Source organism: Neophocaena asiaeorientalis, unplaced genomic scaffold (genome assembly GCF_003031525.2).
Source record: "Neophocaena asiaeorientalis asiaeorientalis breed wild unplaced genomic scaffold, Neophocaena_asiaeorientalis_V1.1 scaffold36, whole genome shotgun sequence".
In the NCBI taxonomy this organism is placed as follows: Eukaryota; Metazoa; Chordata; class Mammalia; order Artiodactyla; family Phocoenidae; genus Neophocaena; species Neophocaena asiaeorientalis.
This window is the reverse complement of record NW_020174149.1, coordinates 1,998,276-2,022,052: the sequence shown is the minus strand read 5'-3', so window position 1 is coordinate 2,022,052 and position 23,777 is coordinate 1,998,276. Positions and strand designations below refer to the sequence as shown.

Here is a 23,777-nt window from a genome sequence, read left to right as displayed (position 1 = left end):
CTACTTAATCAGTGTATCCATGTGAACTTTGGCAAAGGGTGATGGTTTCATACAGCTTTCTGGTTGGGTCTGGCCTGTTATCAGCAGAATGTTCACTGCCATATTTGGTGTCTACTGTTCTGAAAATGCTCCCCTCACTGATTCCTCAGGCATATATTGTCAGTAATATCTTACAAACTGCATCTGTTTATCTTTAAATTCCAAATGCAGTGTCATCCAAATTCAGAAAGTGCACTTTGGGTTGAAAACATTACAGATGTGAAAAGGGCATTTCTAATGGTATATGAAAGTAGAGGACATGTCGAAGATGTTACTGCAGGAGTGAATGAATTTGGATAGACACGGAGCTGGAGGCCATTATAATTATAGCTCAGGAAACCAGCCGATTTTGCAAAGCGATCAATGAAAGACACATACTATTCTATGGTTAGCAGCTTGGGTATAATGCAGTCATTTCCACCTAACGCTGAAACGTGACTGCAGAAGATCACAGCTTCACCCCCCTCAGACACCTGAGTGGTAACACAAGTTCCTTCAGTATCCGAAGGGACCTGATCTTAGTAGAAGAACCACATTACTCTAAAAGGGACGGCTATCGGATCTCTCTGAGTGGGAGCTGAGGCCATATGTAGCTTAAGATGCCCTCCAGAGGATTTCCCAATTGGCTGACAATCATCTCTAGCCAGTGAGGTCCAGAATTGAACTTCAGATTTGCGCCCTGTTCCCTGCATCCTGCTGCCTTGTGCCCGCCCTATTCTGCTCTTCCTGCAGCTTTTGTCATCTTATTAAATGTATATGATGTGTGTGTATGTATGTGTGTGTGTGAGATATGTGGAGTGAGATGTGTGTCTTGCGTGGTGTGTGTGTGAGTGTCTGTGGTATGTGGTGTGTATATGTGTGGGGCTGTGGGGTGTAATGTACGGTATAATGGTGTGTGTGTGTGGTATGGTATGTGGGTGGTGTGTGTGTGTGTATGATGTGTGGTGTGTGTGTGTGTGTGTGGTATGTGTGGTGTGTGTGAGTGTGTATGATGTGTGCTGTGGGTGGTATGTGTGTGCTATGTGGTGTGCACCCTGTGTGATGGGTGGGACTGGGAAGTGGGCATTGAGAAGTAGACTGGTCCTCCGGCTGCTGCTGACTTTAAAATGATCTTGTTTTGAGGCAAGAGTCAATTGCCAGGCCTAAGTATTTTCTTGTCCTTGGCAGTGGGATGTTCTATGATGGGAACCACACCTATCTCATCGAGCCGGAAGGAAATGATACCTCCCAAGTAAGTGCTCCTTCTGTTTGCTGTGGCAAATGTAAATGTTGATGCTGGGAGCTTTTTTCCCCCTCTTTTTTCTCTCTATTTTGCTTTATTTTCATATTTTAGGGTCAGGAATATATGTATACATATATACGTGTAATATGTACACATATACATTTAAATTAAATAGTGAATAAGGCAAAATCACAGTGATTTTTTAAAAAAAAATCTGCCTGTTACTCTTCCATTCAGTCGGAAATACTTTCCTTCTGAGGTGTTCTGAAGCCTTCATTTCTATCTCCACCATAATGTGCTGTGGTCTGTCTTAGTCTGCTCAGGCTATCATTATAAAATACTGGGTGGCTTAAACAAGAGAAATTTATTTTCGCACAGTTCTGGGGACTGGAAGTCCAAGATCAAGGTGCCAGCAGGGTCAGTGTTCATTGAGGGCTCTCCCTGGGGTGCAGACAGCCACCTTCTGACTGTGTCCTCACATGACAGAGAGAGAGTGTGAGGTCTGGTGTCTTTTCCTCTTCTCATAAGGGCACAAACCTTGTCAGATTAGGACCTCACTCTTGTGACCTCTGTTAACCTTTGTCGCATCCTCAACAGGCCCTGTCTCCCAATATAATCACATTAGGAGTTTAGGGCTTAAACATGAATTTTGGGAGACACATAGTCAGTTCATAACAGATCGAATCCATAGATAATGTGATTTTCCAACCTTTCTCTTTTCTAGATTCCAGATTTTTCTCTATTGCCCATTTTCTTTAAGGCCCCGTGGTGATGAAGTTTAGAGAAATCTGGGTTTTCTCAATTCTCTCTCTCACTTTAGTTGAAACATTCTTTTTCACAAATTAGAAAAGGGTTACTATTATTGACTATAGAGAAACATAATGCACTTCCATCCTAGCTCTGTACACACAGATATTCTTCCATGTATCATGGAACACTGATCAAACACTTAGAGAGGCAAATAATTTCAAGAAACACACATTGTTTTGCCACTCATAAACAGTCTTGTGTGGGAAACTATCTGTTTTGTATGTTATTTTCTGGATACCCACTGAGAGTTGTCCTGTCACTTTGCTTGACAGTGTGATTTTTTTTTTAAATACATTTAGTTATTTATTTTTGGCTGTGTTGGGTCTTCGTTGCTGTGTGGGGGCTTTCTCTAGTTGCAGTGAGCAGGGGCTACTCTTCATTGTGGTGCGCGGGTTTCTCATTGTGGTGGCTTCTCTTGTTGCAGAGCATGGGCTCTAGGCACACGGGCTCAGTAGTTGTGGCTTGCGGGCTCTAGAGTGCAGGCTCAAGAGTTGTGGCGCACGGGCTTAGTTGCTCCGCGGCATGTGGGATCTTCCCGGACCAGGGCTCGAACCCGCGTCCCCTGCATTGGCAGGCGAATTCCTAACCACTGCGCCACGAGGGAAGCCCAACAGCGTGACTTTTTAAAAAAGTAATATCATGAAACTTGACTCTTTATGACATTCTTTTTTTGGTAATTGAAGGAAGCCAGATGAAGTTATTTGAATGTTCATTAAATTTTCTTAGATGAAACATGGCTTTTTATCTGTTGGTTTTTCACAGAAGTTTATGTGACACTTGAATGTTGAGGCAGGGTCTGCTTTGGGCGTTCTGCTTGTTCCAGTCATCCGGCTCCCCAGTACAGGGAGACTGTGAGCTCTGCAGTGTGCCTAGCAAAGCTATCAGGCTCTAAAAGGGGGCAGGGCTCCGTGGAAAGGAACCAGTTGCAAAAAACATTAACCCATTTCCCCAGGCGTCTTGCTTCTCCTTGGGGGAATAGGTCCATTCATTTCTTTTTGATTACTGCAGGCTTTGGCTTCTCTGTCTGTGAAGGTGTTTTGCTTTTAATGGGCTGTCACTCTGATGCTGGGAGAATACAGGAGTGAGCTGGAGGGGTTGTGCAATGGCTCTTCGCCTTTCCAAACCCAAGAGAATGCGTAGTCAAGCGACGGTTCTTTTAAGGTCTAAGCTCCTCCAGCTATGATTGCCTGAGCCTGGAGATATCTGGTTGTCCCTGCCTCATCTCTCTTGTTTGTGTTGTTTCAGGAGGATTTCCGTTTTCATTCGGTTTACAAATCCAGACTGTTTGAATTTCCCTTGGATGATCTTCCATCTGGTATGATCTTCTTATAGTGATTTAAAAAAAAAAAAGACTTTAGTAATTCATTTTAATGTTTTAGAGCTAATTATATGTGGAATATCATCAGCCTGTGACTGCTCATAACAGTTTTAGAAAGTCAAGTAACATCAAGAGAGAGAATAAAATGCAAACCTACCTCATGTTTATAGTGGATGAGTTTGGAAAGATATAGCTTGAACATGATGAAGGAAAACTTTTTAAAATTATAAGACTCAAAGTAAGGTATTCCAGGAGAAATAATGTTAAAGCAAAAATCGGTCTGCATACATAGAATATATAAAATTCATTCTTGGTGACATACTGAGTTTGTAAACATAGAGATGAACCCTTAATTATTTTCCCGTTTGTTGTTTCCTCATCTCGTTTTGCCCCAGCATTTTAAGAAAGAATATTGTAGATTAACATTTATTATGATGATGTGCTATTTGTGAAATTGGTCTTCCTTCCCATGTGTGTTTATGGGTCCATCTATTTATAGATTTGATTCGAGAGTTGCATCCATGTCTTGTCTTGGCAAGAAAGGCAGAGTACTCAGGCTTTGGCCTCATTAGTGGAGCAATGATTATGCAGAGTGCATTTATCTTTGGCTATGCTAGACTCATTCATGTTCTCCTTCTAAAGATAGGGCACACTTTGAATATCTGACGTGGAGATGCTTCCTCCCCTATTTAGTGAGCCCTGACTATGGCCATAGTACATTCTAATTTTTAAACTCTTTTTAATCTTTGCAACAGCTCTGTGAGGTCAATATTATCATTCCCATTTTATAGATGAAGAAACAGAAGCTCAGCTAGTTTGTTTTTTCTAAGGTCCCACAGCTAGTAAGGGGCTGAGTGGGGGTTTGGATTATGGCACTACGAGAATGTACCCTGGGAGAGAGGCACAAGGGCAAATGGAAAAATTACTAGACTAAAGCAAACCCTAAACTACTACTTAGGAAAATGACTTAAAGGCTGCATTGTCTTCTCATTGGAAAATGAAGTAAGTGTTTTCTAATGTTCCTTCCTCTCTGAAACAAACTTGTAACTCCTTGACCTTCTGCGGTTATCCCGAAGAGAAACAGAACTCACCCCTTTTCTCCTGCTGCCAAAGAAATAGAAGATCCTATTTTATAGAATTCACTATTTGGAAAAATCTGCAAATGAGCATATAGCTAGCTGATTTTACTTTACATGGACACTTTAGACTATTCCTTCGTTATCTTACGAAACTTTTTATAATCCCTATTATGGGAAGAAAATATATCATGGTTAGCTGCCTGAGAACAAAGTTACAATGTTATAGACATTACTGGAAACAATAATTAATATTTAAAGTAATAAATAAAGAGTCCCCCCTAAGGACTTTATTGTAGGCTTGCTTTGATACAATCTTATAATTTTTTAAAAACTTTGTTCAGGGTTTCTTTACAATAGAAACTTTGGAAGTGACTCAGCAGTTTTGCTGTTATTAAAAATGAGTTTTGAACATATTCTTTGAAAACTCAAGTCTGTCTCAGTTTGTTATGGTTTTCTTTTCTTATCAGAAGTTTACAGTGTTGATTTTGAGTGTCATTTGTCTCTCAACATATTTAGATTTACTATGACAAATTAGAAGGAAACAAAAAGCAGACAAATGTTAAAACTGCAATTTTTGTGATATAAGCTCAAAAGGAAGCTTTTTTATTTTAGATTTAATAGTGTCACTGAGTTATGGATTATATTATGTCTTTTTTTTTTTTTTTGCTATGCATTATGTATTTGCCAGAGATAGAAATATGATCAGGTGCTCCTCAAACGTGTTTGACTGTGGAACGTTTTCTTTCATTTGACACATCTCTCAGGACTAGTATTCCTAAGAACACATTTTGAGAAAAGCTTATTTATTTAAACACTGACCACTTAGCCCTCAGTGTTTTAAAAATTACTACAATAAAAAACAAAACAAGCAAACGGAACAGAAATAGACTCATAGATACAGAGAACAGTTGGGTGATTGCCAGAGCAGATGGGAATGGGGGCCAGGTGAAATAGGTGAAGAAGGTGATGAGGTACAAACTTCCAGTTATAAACTAAATACGTCATGGGGATGTAATGTAAAGTATAGGGAATGTAGTCAATAATATTGTAATAACTTTGTATGGAGACAGATGGTAACTAGACTTACCTAACCATTTCAAACTATATACATTCAATAAATATCAAATCACTGTGATGTACACCTGAAATTAATATGATATTGTATGTCAATTGTACTGCAGTAGAAAATTACTATGATGAAATACACAAAACTAGTGTACTGTTTGCTGAGTTTTGACACCCATATTCTCCCCTGGTGAGATATAGAGCATTTCTATTACGCCAGTAACTTCCTTTGTGTCTGTTCCCTGTCAGTGCCACCACTTCTGCAGTTCCTTTTCTGACTTTTTCACCATAGATTAGTTTCTCCTGTTGTAGCTCTTCATACAAATGGAATTATGCATCATGTTCAGTTTCTTTTGCTTAACACATGCCTGAGATCTATGTTTTTGAGGGTAGCAATTGTTCTTTCTTTTATATTATTGAGTATGTTCTTATTGTATGAATATACCACAATTTTTTATCTCTTCCGTCGATGGACATTTGGATTGTTTCCAGTTTTGGGCTATTATGACTATAACAGCTATGAAAATTCTGGTCAAAAATCTTTTTTGTGGACACACGTTTACATTTCTCTATCAAATACCTGGGAGTGAAATCACTGGGTCATAAGGTAGGTATATGTTTAACTGTATAACATTGTTCTGAAACTTCAGCATGCATCAGAATCACCTGGAGGGCTTGGTAAACACAGGTTGCTGGCCTCGTCTTTAGGTTTTTTGTTTTCTTTTTTTTCAGCTGCTTTATTATGGTATAATTGACATACAAAAAGCTTTATATGTTTACTGTATACAACTTGATGAGTTTGGAGATAAATATACACCCGTGAAATCATCATCACAATCTCTGCCATAAACATATCCATCCATTCCAAAAGTTTCCTCCAGCCCTCTTTATTTATGATGATGATAAAAACACTTAACATAAAATCTAATACAATACAGTATCCTTAACTATATGCACTAAGCTGTACAGTAGATCTCTAGGACTTACTCATCTTGTATAACTGAAACTTTGTGCACTTTGACTAATAACTCCTTATATCCCCCTCCCCGCAGCCCCTGGCAACTACCATTCTAATCTCTGTTTCTCTGAGTTTGACTATTTTAGATCCCTCATATAAGTGGTATCATATAGTATTTGTCCTTCTGTGTCTAGCTTATTTCACTTAACAGAATGTCCTCTAGGTTCATCTGTGTTGTCGCAAATGGCAGGATTTCCTTTTTTAAGGCTGAATAATATTCCGTTGTATGTATATATCTTATTTTCTTTATCCACTCATCCACTGATGGACATTTAGGTTGCTTCTGTATCTTGACTGTTGTTAATAATGCTGCAGTGAACATGGGAGTACAGATATTTCTTTGAGATCCTGATTTAAATTCCTTTGGCTATATACCCAGAAGTGGGATTGCTGGATCATATGGTATTTCTCTTTTAAATTCTTTCATGAACCTTCATAATGTTTTCCATAGTGGCTGCACTAGCTTCTACAGCTTTTGGTTAAGTATACCTTGGGTGGGTTATGAGAAATTGCATTTCCAAGTTCCCAGGTAATGCTGATGCCACCAGTCCAAGGATCACAATTTAAGAACTACTGTTGGAAGAGAAATTGCAGAACCTTTTCCCAAAGTGGTTATACCATTTTATACTCTCATCAGCATTATATGAGAGTTCTAACTGCTCCACATCTTCACCAGCATTTGGTGTGTCATTCTTTAGTGAAGGTCAGTGGTGGAAGTGAAGGTCGAGTGGCTATTCAGACAATTCCCCATAAAAATGTGATGGTATTTGTAGGAGAATTTTGAGAAAAATTTTGAGGTAAATTAGAACAGGAATAATGTTTGAGATTTTTTTTGAATTGTATTCCTTCGTGGTATGTTTATTTAGTATTAATATGAATGCAGTTACTTAGATCAATGTTTTGTATTTTCCTTAAGCACAATATTATATATTATAAAATTCATAATTAGTTATAATTCTGTAATTTATAAATTATAATTATAATACTCATTGATGATTAAAGTACAGTTATATAATTTATACTAAGAAGGGCTAGTAAAACTTTGATTACCCTTCGTGAAAAAAACCTGGCAAATGCACTAAGTTAAATTTAATTTATTTTTATTTCCTTTTAGAATTCCAACAAGTAAACATCACTCCACCAAAATTTATTTTGAAGCCAAGACCAAAACGGAGTAAACGACAGGTATGTATTCACAGGTATATGTCATGATGTTTTAAAAACATTTGGCAACTGCCAATCAATTTAATCTACATGAAGTCTGTGAGGGATAAGAATTAGTTCAGGCATTTGCTATAGTGTGGTAAACAAGAAGGGTTGACACATTCGTAGGAGCAGTGGAGTTGGGGCCATATTATTTCATAGACTCAAAAGCACTCATAGTGGTGATAATATAGTCATTCATCATACAGACGGATTATGAGGCCCCTGCTGTGGCATCTCAGGTTCTTTCTACCATAGGCCTCTTTCCTTGCCTGGGTGTACACCACAACATGGAGTCTACTTGGGTGGTACACGTCCTTGTATTTATCCCCTTAAAGATACCCCCTTAAGAGTGACTCCATCAGGTTTTGAAGCCACAAAATGGTATTTTCACACTTGAGCTATCAACACTTTGTGGAGTCTAGGATATAAAACCCGAATGTCTGCTTTAGGAATGTTCAAAGGGTATTGAACTTAATAATAACAACAGTTCATACAGTGCTTTTAACCACATGAAGTAGGTGCTATTATTTCCCTTTCACAGCAAAAAAAATGATGTCTCTGAAATGTGCAAATGACTTGCCCAGAATCGTAGAGCTGGTAAATAGTTTAGACAAAATAAGAACTCTGGTCATCAGAATTAAGATATTATGACAGTTGTGGTGGTGGTTGGTATGAATGTGTGTGTATGGCATAAAAATAGGATGAGAGAAATAGATCTCTAATAAGATAAAGCCGTTGAAGGAATGAAGTATCTTCTTTTTAATATGTGTTTAGTAAGTATGAAATAAAATGTGTTTACATACAGATTTCTAATATGAATGATAATTCCTAAATGTTATTGAGTACTCACCATGTACAATTGTATTAACATGCTTAATCCTCATAACAATCTTTTGAAGAGGGAATTATTATTAATATTATCACTAATTTACTGATAAAGACATTGAAGCATAAGAGGCTTAAGAAGCTTGCCCAGGGCTACATTGGATTACCCAGTGGTGGAGCTGGGATTCTGACCTAGAAGTCTGGTCTCAGAGCAGTGCTTATAACCACGTATGCATTACATACTGCCTCTCAGAAGCTGTTGTGTCCTGTGAATTACTACTATGAGCTCTATATGTTTTGTGAATATACACATATACTGAAGCCCCGTTAAATAGATAAAAGTAATTGCCGTCAGGATTTAATTTGAATCAGTATTTACTTTCATGACTTAAGAACCAAGAGAATGGGATAATTTTCTTTTGACATGATCCTTGAAGTTCTTCATAAACATCTGCAACATCCAGTCATTTGCTAAGCAGACAGACCCTTGATTTCTCTTTATGAGAAAGCTGTGGACCCTGGAGGCGAGGTGTTATAAAACCGTGTGGCCAATATGGCAACTCTCTGACACTAAGAAAATACTGGGACTTGTTATAAGTCTACTTGTTAGAAAGGCTCAGGTCTCTACCACAATTAACAAAGCAAATACTATCATCCTAACAACATCCTTTTTTTTTTTCTAGAAATGTTTTATTGTTTATACATTTGTGAATTTGATTTCTAATAATTGATATAAATTTTATTTTAGTATTACATCTGTAAAAAATCCATTAAGAAAACTCGTCAGTGGATGCAGTTTATGTTATTTTTTGGTTTCCAAAACCAGAATTATAGTCTATTATTTCCTATTAACTCGATGTTTTAAGGGATTTTGAAAAGTAAAGTTTTTTAGAATTTGGGAATGCATTAGCAATGAAACAAAATCCATGTGGCAGAAATATTTTAGTTTAAATGCAATACTCAAACATTCATGTATTTTTTTAGGTTTGATTGTATACCCTTATGACAAAAAGGGCCCTCGGGCAAGTGAACAAAAAGGTTTATTGAAAAACTAAATGTGTGTCAAAGTATGGCACAAAGGAAAAAGTTAATTTTGCAGATCTTGTTAAAGATTGTGCTATAGACTAATTTCAGAGAACCAAAGGATGTGGCTGCCTTCGTGACTCTTGACAGTACCATTCATTGGTCATGATTTTGAAGGTGGAGAAAATTTGTGGTTGAACAGACAGATACAGCTGCACTGGGTAACCAAAGATTGCCTGAGAGCTCTCCAAACTATCCTAACAGAGCTCCTGTATATCACTTGGGGCATCCTCTGAACCCTATCAGCAGAAGGGGCATGTCTCAGAGCCTGATTTGGAGATTATATAGTAAAAGTGTCAATCATTCCACTCCCTATGTAGAACTCTCAGAGATTCTCAGAAGCTTAAACCATGTGTTATAATCTCCAAGATATACTGTTAAATGAAAATAGACTGATGCAAAAGAGAAGGAGATAAATGGAAGTACAAAATAAAATATATCTCATATTTGATTTTATATGCATAAATATTTCTGGAAGAAACCAGTAACTGTGCTGTGCCCATTGTGGGGGAAGGAGTAACAATTGGTAGATGGGGGACAGAGGTGAGAGGAGAACTTCATCCTATACCTTTTCATAATTCTTTAATTTTTGAACCATGCAAATTTATTACTCACTCAAAAACTAAGTAAATTGATGAAAATGAAAAAAATACTAAATAAATAAAAGGGGAAATTTTGTTTTGTTTATTTCTCCCATATTTAAAATTTTTTAATTAAAAAAATTGTTTCAGCTTATTGAAGTATAATTGACAAATGTAAGATATTTAAAGTATACAGTAGGATGATTTGATATACATTATATTTGTGAAAGGATTCCCCTCATGGATTTAATTAACATATCCATCTTTTTTTTTTTTTTTTTTTTTTTTTTTTGGTGAGAGCATTGAAATTCTACTCTATTAGCAAATTTCAATTATACAATATAGTGTTATCAATGTAAGTGTCCATCAGTGGATGAATGGACAAAGAAAAGAACTATATATACACACACACACACACACACACTCACACACACACACACACACACAATGGAATGTTACTCAGCCTTAATAAAGAAGGAAACACTGTCATTTGCGACAACATGGATGAACCTGGAGGGCATTATGCTAAGTGAAATAAGCCAAACAGAGAAAGACAAATATGGCATCGTATCACCTACATGTGGAATCTAAAAAAAAAAAAACCTCATAGAGACAGAGTGAAAAAGCGGTTGCCAGGGGCTAGGTAGTGGGGGAAACTAGGTAGGGAGAGGTTGGTAAAAGAGTACAAACTTTCAGCTAAAAGAGGGATAATATCTGAGAATCTAATATGTAACATAAGTTTCCCATAGCCAAGATCGGAGGCTTATTTACGAGCTATTTCCTTTATCATATTGCAGCTTCGTCGATATCCTCGTAACATAGAGGAGGAAACCAAATACATTGAACTGATGATTGTGAATGATCATCTCATGGTAGGATTTGCTGAATCTTGTGTTGTTTGAACTTGTCTGTGCCTAGGGTAAAACTAGTGGGTGCAGGAATATGTTTAGAAGAAAGAAGTCCGTAAAGTTGTAAGTTGGAGAAGGTATATGTATAAAGAAACATGTCTGTTACCCAGCAACAACCTGTAAGTAGGAAACACTCTTAGGTAAAGCAATTAACAGTATTTTGTGAGGTTCCAAAAATATTTCTGTGACTCATAATGTTAACTCTTTGGATTCACTTAGTTAATGTAGGGGCTAATATCTTCTCTTACAAAAATCGCAAGGTTAAAAAAAAAAAGGGAAACTTCCGTTTTATATTGAAAAAGTGAAGCAGCAATAATGTGATTCTTTAGTTTGCAATGTACAGCTTTATCCTAATAAATGGAAAGCAATTTTTCTGTTTCTGTCTTGCTATGTAGTAAACCATTTGGAAAGGCTTATAAACTTATTTACAAAACAGAAACAGACTCACAGACTTAGAGAATGAACTTATGGTTACCAGGGGAAAAGGGTGGAGGGGAGGGATAGATGGGGAGTTTGGGATTGACATGTACACACTACTATATTTCAAATAGATAACCAACAAGTATCTACTGTATAGCACAGAGAACTCTGCTCAATATTCTGTAATAACCAAAATGGGAAAAGAATTTAAAAAAGAGTAGATACACGTATAGTATAACTGAATCACTTTACTGTACACCCAAAACTAACACAACATTGTTAATCAATATATGCTGTAATATAGAATAACACTTAGAAAAAAATACCTTATATAGCCAAGCAGTGAAGATTTTTAGGCTAAAAACCTAGCCAAACTTCCTTTTTTGTTGAGTCAGGTTTTTTTTAATACTCAATTCATGGGCATGTTGTATATTCAGTTCATGAGCATGTTGTATACTCAATTCATGGGCAGAATTTTAAACTAAAAATATTCAGTGATGCACGTTGCTGAATTTTACTTAATTTCAGGTACACATACATTTTAATTTACTTTGAATTATTTATTTGGGGGAAAATGTGTCATTTATTTAAATATGATTAAACTAATAACATTGATTATTAATTAATAATGATAATTATTATTGAGTGCTTCTTCCTTGTACAGGGTAGGACTAAGTTCTATCTTCCTACCGATGTGATTTCGTGAATGTTACTTTTTCCTGAGATTTTTACAGAATAAAAATAAGTTGCAAGAACACATATTTTAGACATTTTAGGATATCATAAATTCAGATGTCTGTAAGCATCTGTAGCACATAATTCGAATAAAGTGAGCCAGGTATAAAACAATAGGGAGGGGTGAGGCCTGTGGCAAAAGAGTAGTCACATGGTCTGCCCAACGGGAGAGTCTGCTTCTCAGTCCTTGCCAGTTATTACCATGTGGGGAATACTAATTTTGAGTGAAGCCAGAAATCATGATATTTCCTGATTTTTAAAACAGCACTGAGGCCAAACCAAAGATATATGTCATTCACATCAAGCCTATAAGCCACCTCCTCGTGACCATTAGGGCTTTCTTCTCTTTACTGAGTAAGTCTTGTGGAACTTTTTATACTTTCAGCATTATTCATTCAGTTTTTCTGGCTTTCACCCTACCTTTATTTGTATGTCTTACAATTTATCAACAACTTTCATATGTTTTATCATTTTGAATTAACAATCTTGTGATAAAAAATAAACTTTTGAAATGGATGGAATGGATGTTTTCTACTTTACCTCAAAGTGAGGTAAGGCCTCAAACTTTTAGGAGGCCTCAAACTTCTAGGAGCGTTGCCCCAGGCTATGCAGCATCTAAAGAACTAGGTGTCAACTTGCAGTTTTTACAGAAAGCTTTAGAGGCCTTTCAATTACACCGTATTTCCTCTACTGAGATGAGTATTTGCTGATGATCTTGAAGCCCTTCACTTGTTTTCTTTTGCTTTCAGTTTAAAAAACATCGGCTTTCAGTGGTACTTACCAATACCTATGCGAAATCTGTGGTGAACCTGGCGGATTTAGTAAGTATGAACCCGATTCAGTATTGCCACAGAGGAAGTTTATCTCCTGATTGCTAATAAATCGGATAATGTTCTTATACTTTCACTGCCCTAAATTGCACTTTAGCCAAGGTGTCCTGTTAAGTCCCTGGTAACTTTGCCATGAACTTTATTGACTTTGATCTCTGGCTGGGAAAATGATAAAAAGAAGTGGTCAGAGTTACAGCTTTATGCCTGAAGTTTTTTATGCCTGTATTTTTTTTTTTTTTTTTTTTTTTGCGGTACGCGGGCCTCTCACTGTTGTGGCCTCTCCCGTTGCGGAGCACAGACTCCGGACGCGCAGGCTCAGCGGCCATGGCTCACGGGCCCAGCCGCTCCGCGGCATGTGGGATCTTCCCAGACCGGGGCACGAACCCGCGTCCCCTGCATCGGCAGGCGGACTCTCAACCACTGCGCCACCAGGGAAGCCCTATGCCTGTATTTTTATGCCTGTATTTATGCCTGTATTTTTCACACTGGAAAAGAAAAGGTTGAGTCGTAGCCCCTAACAAAGATATTCACAGTGTAGTTCTAGCAATGGAGAAACAGTTGTGCCTTTTCAAAAGAGTGCCTGGTGCCGTGGGAAAGTTGCAACTAAATAATTCTACTGAAAATACTTTCCAAATCTTCCCGACAAGGCAATGCCAGTACCTTCCCCATGAGTTTAATTAGGGCCAGCTAGGGTGTACAGAAATTATCTCCTTCACGAGTGTTCCACTTTTTGCTAGTGTGAATCTTATAGGGTGCCAGAAAATGGACTTTGGGGGAACCTTGAGTAAGGGTGCAAAGATTTGTCAAAAAGCAATATTTTGTTTCTACTAGTACTCTATTCTTTGGTTATGACTTGGTAAACAATTGGATTCTCTATTACTCAAGGGAAATGCATGTAAGTTAGAAAAACAATTATCTCCCCTAAAAACAGTGGAATTTCTCACATTTAGCTAAAACTCGAGGAGTTTCCATAAAAGGAGCTTTGTAGTCCTGTTCATAAATCAGTTGATTTTTACCACATGTATAGCTGTGTGTTCATTTTGTTAATATACTAGATATATAAAGACCAACTTAAGACAAGGATAGTATTGGTTGCCATGGAAACCTGGGCGGCTGACAACAAGTTTGCCATATCTGAAAATCCATTGATCACCCTACGTGAATTTATGAAATACAGGAGGGATTTTATCAAAGAGAAAAGTGATGCAGTTCACCTTTTTTCGTACGTAACTTTTGTAATGATTTATTACTTTTTTTTATTCCATGTTGAATATTGTATTACTTGTGGATGAGATGTATTCTTTCTACTGCATAATGCAATTAGGATTTGATGTGGCAGATATATTTGAAAGAAGTTTTAGAGTACAGATTGTTTGAAACTGTCATGAATATTCAATAGATTTAATTTTGAGTTATTTTATTATTGCATGTACATTTCATATAATTTTTTTCAAGAGATTTAATCAGAGCATTTACTGAATGAAAGTACTATTAATTCTCATAAAGAGTATTCTTAACAGCAGATTATTATATATTCTTTAAAGTTGCTGTCTTTTAAATGTTAATGTTATCTTTGTTTTTGGTATAAGGGGAGAGCTTAGTATACCTAGGGTACATTTTATTTTTTATTTTTTCTTACTCTATGGTTTTTCTGGGGGGTAACCTGCATATTTGATGTAAGAGCAAATCATAAATTGCAGCAATTTAAAAACCTACCATCTAAAGCCAGAGCTGTTGAAGAAAGTTACAAATGGAAGTAAAAGAGTATTTTTGAGGTAACTTTTTATTTTACACAATTCCAAATTTACAGAAAAGTTGCAAGAATAATACAAGGAAACACCATATGCCCTTTACCCGGATTCATCAATTGTTAACATTTTATCCCATTTGTTTTACGATTTTCTTCTTTCTATCCTTCTTCCTTCCTTGCATCTATCTATCTATCAGTGTCTTTTTTTGTTTTTTTTCCTGAACTATTTGAGAGTAAGTTGGAGACATTTACTTACTGGGCCTTTACTACTAAATACTTACATATATATTCCCTAAGAATAAAGACATTCTCTTATATAACCACAGTAAACTGTCAAAACCAGAAAATTTAACATTGGTACAATGTTTTTATCTAACCCACTGTCTATATTCAGATTTCACCAATTGTTTCAATAATGTTTTATAGCTACCCCCCAACCCTTGCCCAAATCCAGGATCCAATCCAGGATCACACATTACATTTAATCGTCACGTCTCTTTACTTTCCTTTAATCTGAAATATTTCCTCAGCCTTTCTTTGTCTCTTTTGAGGTTAACATTTTTGAAGAGTATAGGCCAGTTATTTTATAGCATGTTCCTCATTGTGAGAATGTCTGATGTTTTCTCACTATGAGATTCAAGTTATATGTATTTTTGATGGAAATACCACGTAAGTGTACCTCATGTTAGAGATCCTTTTTTCATAGGTATAGTTCTATTTAAGATATTTATTGATCATGTGGGGAAACATTCCTCAGAAACCTTTTCCTTTGGTTATGCGTGCCAACAATTTTCATATTCCTCCCTTACCTCAGGAGTATATAGTAGAGAAATGTATGTGCATTGAGAAAATAAATGTGGTAACTTAATAATGAGAGGTGCTATGATATGTGGACTGTCAGCAGTAAGCCTTTTTCATTTCCTTTTCTGAAAGGGGAAGTCAATTTGAGAGTAGCCGGAGCGGGGCAGCTTATATTGGTGGGATTTGCTCGTTGCTGAAAGGAGGAGGCGTGAATGAAGTAGGTGTGAACATCTGTAAGATATTAAGTGATATGATGGCTGATGATGTTTTCCTAATATTTAAGGGACAGTTTCTCAGTATTCCACATACTCCAGATATTGTTATTTTATTAACAACCAACATGGTTAGTGCCAGAGGCCAGAATAGGGAAATAAGGAAAGGTAATATTGGATAATTCTGTTCATGTTCTACTTAGAATAATTTCCAGGTTTAGCTATATACAGATTAGATAGAGAAAATCTTTACCTTTACCTTTATTGAAAATAAGGCCCTATTTATCACGTTGACTGTTTTTCCAGAGAATTGAGTAATTCCCTAAAGCACTGGGTTACTACTTAAGAACTCAATTGAAAATTGTCTTCCTCAATATTTGGCAAATTTTTGGAGGAAAAAATAGACTAGGTTTTCCAAAGGGTTAACTTCTACCCCTAGGGCACTAAACCTGATGGAAGTGATCTAAAAGAAAAATACCTGAATCTTTGGGAGGCTGCATATCGAAAAAAATATCCCTAGGTCTTTTCAAGTTTCTTGTGGCCAAAGATCGTCACCATTTCCTATGACTCATACCATTGGTTTTCTGAAGCCAAGTTCTATTCAGTTTGGGGATTTTAGGAGTGCTTGTGGACACACAAGGATGAACAAGTTCCAAATAAATTATACATTTATTTTATTTTCTCTTATCTGAAAGACTGGCTTAACTGTGGTACAAGTATTCAGTTTTTCAGGAAAACCGGTGAAATTTGGGCTCAAAATTAGATGTAAGTTTCCAAATCTGAAAGTCGATGATTCCCTGGCTTCTAGTCTTCTCTGTAAGACTTAGTCAAACATGGATTTATTTCTTACTACTTCTTCCCAAATGCTTAGTAGTTCAGCACTAGCTATTATGTGTTTAACCTCTGCTAAATAAAATGCTCAGAAATTGCTTATTTTCAATTATATTGTGACATTTTCTCTGGCCCATCTTAAATAAAAAATAATTTGCATTTACAAGTATTTTATTTTTGTCTTTCAGTTTGGGAAAACGGATTTAATGGCAGTTACACTTGCCCAGTCATTAGCCCATAATATTGGTATTATCTCAGACAAAAGAAAGTTAGCAAGTGGTAAGTTTAAGTACATGTGTGGTTTAGTTGTATTTAAAGTAGACTATCTGAAAAATATTTTAGAGAATGAAATTCTTTAATTCAGTTGATAGATCAAAAGAGTTTAAGTGATAATATAAAGATATCCAGGACACAAAAATTTTTTTTCCAAAAGTAATACAAATGTTAATATTTACATTACAGATGAATTCCATGTATAATAAACATTTAAAGCCAGGTGATGTTAAATTCACAGTTGAATTTAATCTAAAAAAGGACATAAATTCAGTTCGGTAATTTTAAATGGTCTGGGCATAAAGGTTTAAGGCATACTGTTGTTTTTTTTTCTGTATTTTTGTACCATATAAGTCATTTGCTTTTCAGGTTTATTATTTATTGACTATCTCCTGTGCTAGAATGTGAGCTTCCTGAAGAAAGGGCCCTTTATTTTGATTAGTTATGTATCCTAGTGCTAAGAACAGAGCCTGGCACATAGGAGGTGTTCAAACCAGTGTCGTTGAATGAATAAACTTAGAAGTAAATTGCATTAAGTTCACAAGGTGGGTTATAGAGGTGGGTCTGTGTGACTCCAAAACCCAAGCATTTCCACTAAGCCTATGCTAATATAAGTTATTCATAAGGCATACTACTTTATTACAGTTTATTTAAAACATCTTTTAGTATTGCCACAGACGTAGAATTTGCCTGCCGGGATCAGACCTGATAAAGGGCTTAATACAATATGGGCCTAGTAAAATATGCTAGGTTTAGCATCTATGATGAATATATTTTCCCAAGTAGGTGAAGTTACTTTACCAGGAATGGATAAACACTATATATTTGGAGTAAGTTGATTATAATCATATTTATTGTATTATTTTAGTAATAAATATGATCGTTTATATTAACTACAACTATTACCATTTATGAAGTACCCATTATGTAACAGATAATTGAATGCCAGAATTATATACATCTAGATGCTCATTTAATCCTCAAGATAATCCTGCAAGATATTCATTATCAGCTCCCATTTTACAGATAAAGTGACTAGATCTTAAAAGTGTAATGTCTCCAAGATTACACATATATTAAGTGGCATACCCAGATTTTGAACCTAGGTATTTCTGATTCTGAGGAACTTTTGCTTAACCAATATACTATACTGCCTTCTACCAGAAGCCTTGGGTGCAGAGGTTTTAAAAATGGATGAGAAATTGTTAGAATTCCAATAAAGGCTTATGAAACCAGAATCCTGTAGTGGTACATCACTATTTCATTGGTATTTGATTGTTAAGCCATTTTAAGTGAGTGCTTTACAAATATGGCCACTTGTTAAAATATGAAAAGATTTTATTTTAGTAAAAATTATATAAGCTCGATAGGGTCAAAGTACAATAGATTTTTGTTGCTATGCTTTACATAAAACAGAACATATACTTTTTAAAATAGTAACTACTCTAATGCATCTGTGTATTCAAGGCATGTGTATTCATTTTCTCTTAGGTGAGTGTAAATGTGAGGACACGTGGTCTGGATGCATAATGGGAGACACTGGGTGAGCCACTTCTATTTAAAAATAACTCACTGTTCCTTTCTCTGCTGTGCTTTGTCTTCTTAGGAGGATGACACTCAATAACTTAGTGCCTGGAACCTTACCACAGGCATTTAAAATTGGAAGTAGATATTGGAAGGCTCTGTAGGGAATATATTTTCACGAAATAGTCTCTTATTTATGAAAACAATTGCTGTTCTTTAAGCTAGTAGGTCAAAATTTTTTTTTTGGCTGGGGGAATTTGAAATGTGGTGAGTCAGGGGCATGCAGGATATATGATTCCACCAACTTCAGGTAAATATAATAATTGTTTTGAAGCATTTCTTTCTTTTTTAAAAAATTTATTGAAGTATAGTTGATTTACAGTGTTGCATTAAGTTCTACTGTACAGCAAAGTGATTCAGGTATACATACATATATACATTCTTTTTCATATTTTTTCCATTGTGGTTTATTACAGGATATTGAATATAGTTCTCTTTGCTATACAGTAGGACCTTGTTCTTTATCCATTCTATATATAATAGTTTGCATCTGCTAATCCCAAACTCCCAATCCATCCCTCCCCCCGGCAACCCCAAGTCTGTTCTCTATGTCTGTGAGTCTGTTTCTGTTTTGTAGATAAGTTCATTTGTGTCATATTTTAGATTCAACATATAAGTGGTATTATATGGTATTTGTCTGTATCTTTCTGACTTACTTCACTCAGAATGATAATCTCTAGTTGCATCCATGTTGCGGCAAATGGCATTATTTCGTTCTTTTTAATGGCTGAGTAGTATTCCATTGTATATATTACCACATCTTCTTTATCCATTCATCTGTTGATGGACGTATAGGTTGTTTCCATGTCTTGGCTATTGTAAATAGTGCTGCTGTGAACATTGGGGTGCATGTATCTTTTTGAATTATAGTTTTGTCTGGATATACGCCTAGGAGTGGAATTGCTGGATCATACGGTAATTCTATTTTTAGTTTATTGAGGAACCTCCATAATGTTTTCCAGAGTGGCTGCACCCATCAACAGTGTAGGAGGGTTCCCTTTTCTCCACACCCTCTCCAGCATTTGTTATTCGTTAATTTTTTAAAGATGGCCATTTTGACCAGTGTGAGGTGGTACCTTGTCGTAGTTTGATCAAAGACTTTTTAGCTTTGAATTTAGTCTGGAAATGTAAGAAATGAGCAACAACTTTGTTCTTGAAGTCTTACTTTCTAATTCCCTTTCCTTTTATCTTCTTCTATTCTAATTAAATGAGTTATAAACAGAAGTGTGTCTCAAAAGCAAAAACAAGAAGAGAGCCCTGATGAGTAGTTTTCTCAGATTTCCAGCAGCCTTCTACCTTATGTAAAAGCCTATGGTGTAAATGCTCCCACAGTGGCTGATTTCAAGCTACCTCTGTGAATTAAGAGTGGGAAGTGGTGTGCTCAGTCCATTTCCTAAGAAAAGTTTTCATTTTTATACTGTCATACCCTTGACACACTATCAGGCATCTATCTTTTATTCTTTCTAAATAAATTTTACAGCCATCCCTTTCATGCCAAGCTTATCATTACCACCTTACTTTAAACTTTTATTATCTTGTGCTGTTATTATTTTGATAACATTCCAGCTACTCACACAGCTTTCAGGCTTCCTCTCTCCCCTCCTGAACTCCACTTCCATCATAATTGAAAGGTATAAAGAATAAAAGAGTATACACTTGTATACGATCACCTAGATAAAAACAAAACAAGACACTATCTGCACAGTTAAATCCCCCTGTGTTCTGTCTTATCGGTTCCCAACCCCGGCTAAGGTAACCACCACCTTGAATTTGGTTTATATCATTCACAGGTTAAATTTGGTTTACATCATTCACAGGTCAAATTTGGTCTATATCATTCACAGGTCCTTTTTTATACTTTTACTGTATATGTGTGTGTGTGTTGGAGTAATACATAGCATGGCTTTGCATGTTTTCAGTTTATATGAAAGGCGTCATACTATATTTATTTTTCTGTGACTTACTTTCTTGATCAGCTTTATGTTTGTGGGGTTCATCCATGCTGATGTACATATATATATATATATACAGCTCTAGTTCATTGAATGTGTACAGCACAATTTCTCCATTCTTCTTTTAATGCACATGAATTTTTATGTCAAACAGACGAATCATGTCATTTTCCTGCTCAGAACTTTTGTGTCTCCATTGTGTAAAGAATAAGGTTCACATTCCTTCCTTCAGTATTTAGAGGTCCAAAATCTTTCTTCATACTCATTTGCAATCTCATTTTCTACTACTATTTATGCAGTTTGTTTACCGTAATTGTATATGGGTTTCCACCTTTTCTGATTTGTTAACCGTAATTCTACATGGATGTTCGGCCTCTGAAAAATATGCTCATCATAATTGTACATGAATTTCCAGCTTCTTTTGATTTCTTTAATATATTCTCTTCATCTGGAATTCTCGTTTTTTTCTATCTAACCACATTTTTAACCACTTGAGATTTATTATAATTTTTAACTCCTGCATTATAATTTGGTTCTGTGTGTCTTTGTTTCCTCTCACCAATTAAAATTTGTAAATTTTTGAGGATTATATATTGCACTAATTTTTATTTTTGTCAGACCTCACACCATACTCTCTTATACAGACTTGTTTTTCAATAAATATGTATTGATTGTATTTGAAATGTGAACTCCCAGCATATGCATGACAAGAAGAATAGATGATGGAGGGAATATACATGCAAATATTTTTCAAAATATCTTTGGACTTTTTGTGTTTAAAATATTTTTCAAAATATCTTTGGACTGGGCTTCCCTGGTGGCGCAGTGGTTGAGAGTCCGCCTGCAGATGCAGGGGACACGGGTTCGTGCCCCAGTCCGGGAAGATCCCACATGCCGCGGAGCGGCTGGGCCCGTGACCCATGGCCGCTGAGCCTGCGCGTCCGGAGCCTGTGCTCAGCAAGGGGAGAGGCCACAGCAGTGAGATGCCCGTGTAACGCAAAAAAAAAAAAAAAAAATCTTTGGACTTTTTGCTTAGTATTAAGAAGAAATGATAAAAGTCTTTGTAGTTGTAATTTTCTAACAATTACTAAATTCCATGCTAGAGGTTCTTGTTTTTTAATCTTGTCTGATTATTCTGATTAGCTAAAAGAATTATACAGACAATCTGCTTAGCACTAAGCATAATATGCAGCAAAATCAGTGGCTACACTCGAATATGCGTAGCTCTTTGCATTGGAACTCCTTACATCAAATAGTTGCATACAAGAGAAAAGCTCTTTACATAAAACATTGTCTGGTATGATGCCAGATATCATTTGATCTGTGCCAAACATCACCTATCAGCACTAATTATGGACATATATTTCCCATGGGTACATTCCCTCCCATTTCTACTTTCTGAAGTTCCTCTGTATTGTTAAATGTTGGAAAGCATTGTTGAAATGAAGACTGTCGGTCCTATTTAAAGGTATAAGAATTAAAAATGTAAGAATGCATTGAATAGATTTGTTACCCTGCAAAAAAGAAGCTTTGGGGCCAAGCTTAGGGAGAGAAATGGTATCTGCTTTCAGGTATTGGAAGGGCCATGGTATGGTAAAGAATTAGTCTCATTGATATAGTTAACAATACAGGACTGTGTGCGGCAGTTATAGGAAGTCAGATGTGGCATAGGGAAGGTAAGTGCAATGTACAGATTTCAACTCTTCATGTGTAAAAAGAGCTTCCCTATCTGGGAAGAGTTTCTTGTCACTACTGGAGAGCAGACTGAGCTCCCAGCTGTGTAGTGGGCAGGAGGTTGGGCTAACCTGAACCCCCTGATGCTGCCTTTGCAGGGCAGGGGCTGAACTAGGCTTTGACTTCTAAGGGTCCAACACTGTAAATCAGTGACTTTCTTCTATAGCAGTAGAGAACCACCTCCGATTTTGACCAGTAGAATAAAGAGGGAACTTGAAGAAATTCCTGTTTAAATTCCATAATCCTGACAGGGATATATACGATGGATTATAGATAAGGCGATAAAAACATTGGCTGAAGTGTAGGCACTGAAAAGCAAAAAGGAAGTAATATATGTAAGAAAATTTTAAAATAATAAAGTTTATGACTTATTAGGAAAATGAAGCAAAGGAAGTAAAGTAGTTCAGACAGTTTAAACCCAAGACAACTTTATTTGGAGAGCTTGGCATGAAATACCTGGTAAATGAGTTTAGGGTAAATAATCGTAAATTCCATTAGTCAGTTCACTTAAGCATTAATCGTTATGCTAGGAAGAAGTAGGCATATAAACGGACAGGCTAGTGGGAGAGACTTTCCATTCTTATCTTAATTGTGTTTTCACTTTTATACAAAGCTCAAAGTAAAATAATTTTTGAAAAATACAGAAAATAAAATTTGTATCACCTCTTTTCTCACCATTGGGTGACAACTGTGGTTAATGTTAAAATACTGCTGCTTAAATCTAGCAGTTTTGGGACTTTGCTAGCGGTCCAGTGGTTAGGACTCTGTGCTTCCACTGTACAGGGCATGGGTTCGATCCCTGGTCAGGAACTAAGATCCTGCATGCCGCGTGGCGTGGCTAAAAAATAAAATAAAATAAATCCAGTAGTTTTTTCTCTTTACATGTTTACTATTTTATAAAATTTGGACTATGTTGGATATAACAGTTTATTCATTTTTTATTTAACATTATATATAGTCAGCATTTTTCTGAGCCTTCATTCTTTAACACTACCATGAATATTAATAAGTACATGGTATTCTATTTTATTAATATATCACAGTTTAGTTAACAGTTTTCTACTGTTGAACATTTAGATTATTTTCATGTTATTTGCTACTATAAATTGTGCCACCATAAATATCTTTATTCAGACATCTCTGCACACATAGCAAATCAACTCCTCAAGAAAAATTTCTGAGAGTAAAATTACTAGATTTAAGGATATTTCACATTCTGAAGATTCTTAATGCATAGTTCCAAATTGCTCTACCGTGAGGTTTCTTTTTTCTATTGACCCTTGATTATTTTGGGGGGGTATAATTTTTTTTTTTTTTTTTGTATTTTGAAGCAGTCTGAAACTTGAAGAGTTAGAAGAATAGTTACAAAGAACCTTTTTGTCTCTGAATTGCAAGTTTTTACATGGTGCCTATCACCTCCAAATACCTAACTTTATGTGCCTTTCTGCAAACAAAGGCATCTTCCTATAGGACCACAATACCACCAAGAAAATCATCTAAT

The 23,777-nt window shown here is 36.1% G+C and overlaps 1 protein-coding gene across 3 annotated transcripts in view; it reads left to right on the top strand.

Moving 5' to 3' along the window:
• The window catches only part of ADAM22 (ADAM metallopeptidase domain 22), a 232,614-nt gene that overhangs the window by 153,686 nt on the left and 55,151 nt on the right, over window positions 1-23,777 (top strand). For all 3 annotated transcript variants that reach the window (XM_024755073.1, XM_024755072.1, XM_024755071.1), the window contains 9 exons: window positions 1,207-1,270; window positions 3,317-3,386; window positions 7,666-7,736; window positions 11,044-11,118; window positions 13,059-13,130; window positions 14,195-14,361; window positions 15,823-15,907; window positions 16,922-17,012; window positions 18,498-18,549. In XM_024755073.1, the coding sequence (XP_024610841.1) occupies window positions 1,207-1,270; window positions 3,317-3,386; window positions 7,666-7,736; window positions 11,044-11,118; window positions 13,059-13,130; window positions 14,195-14,361; window positions 15,823-15,907; window positions 16,922-17,012; window positions 18,498-18,549 (747 nt within the window). The remainder of the gene's footprint in view (window positions 1-1,206; window positions 1,271-3,316; window positions 3,387-7,665; window positions 7,737-11,043; window positions 11,119-13,058; window positions 13,131-14,194; window positions 14,362-15,822; window positions 15,908-16,921; window positions 17,013-18,497; window positions 18,550-23,777) is intronic.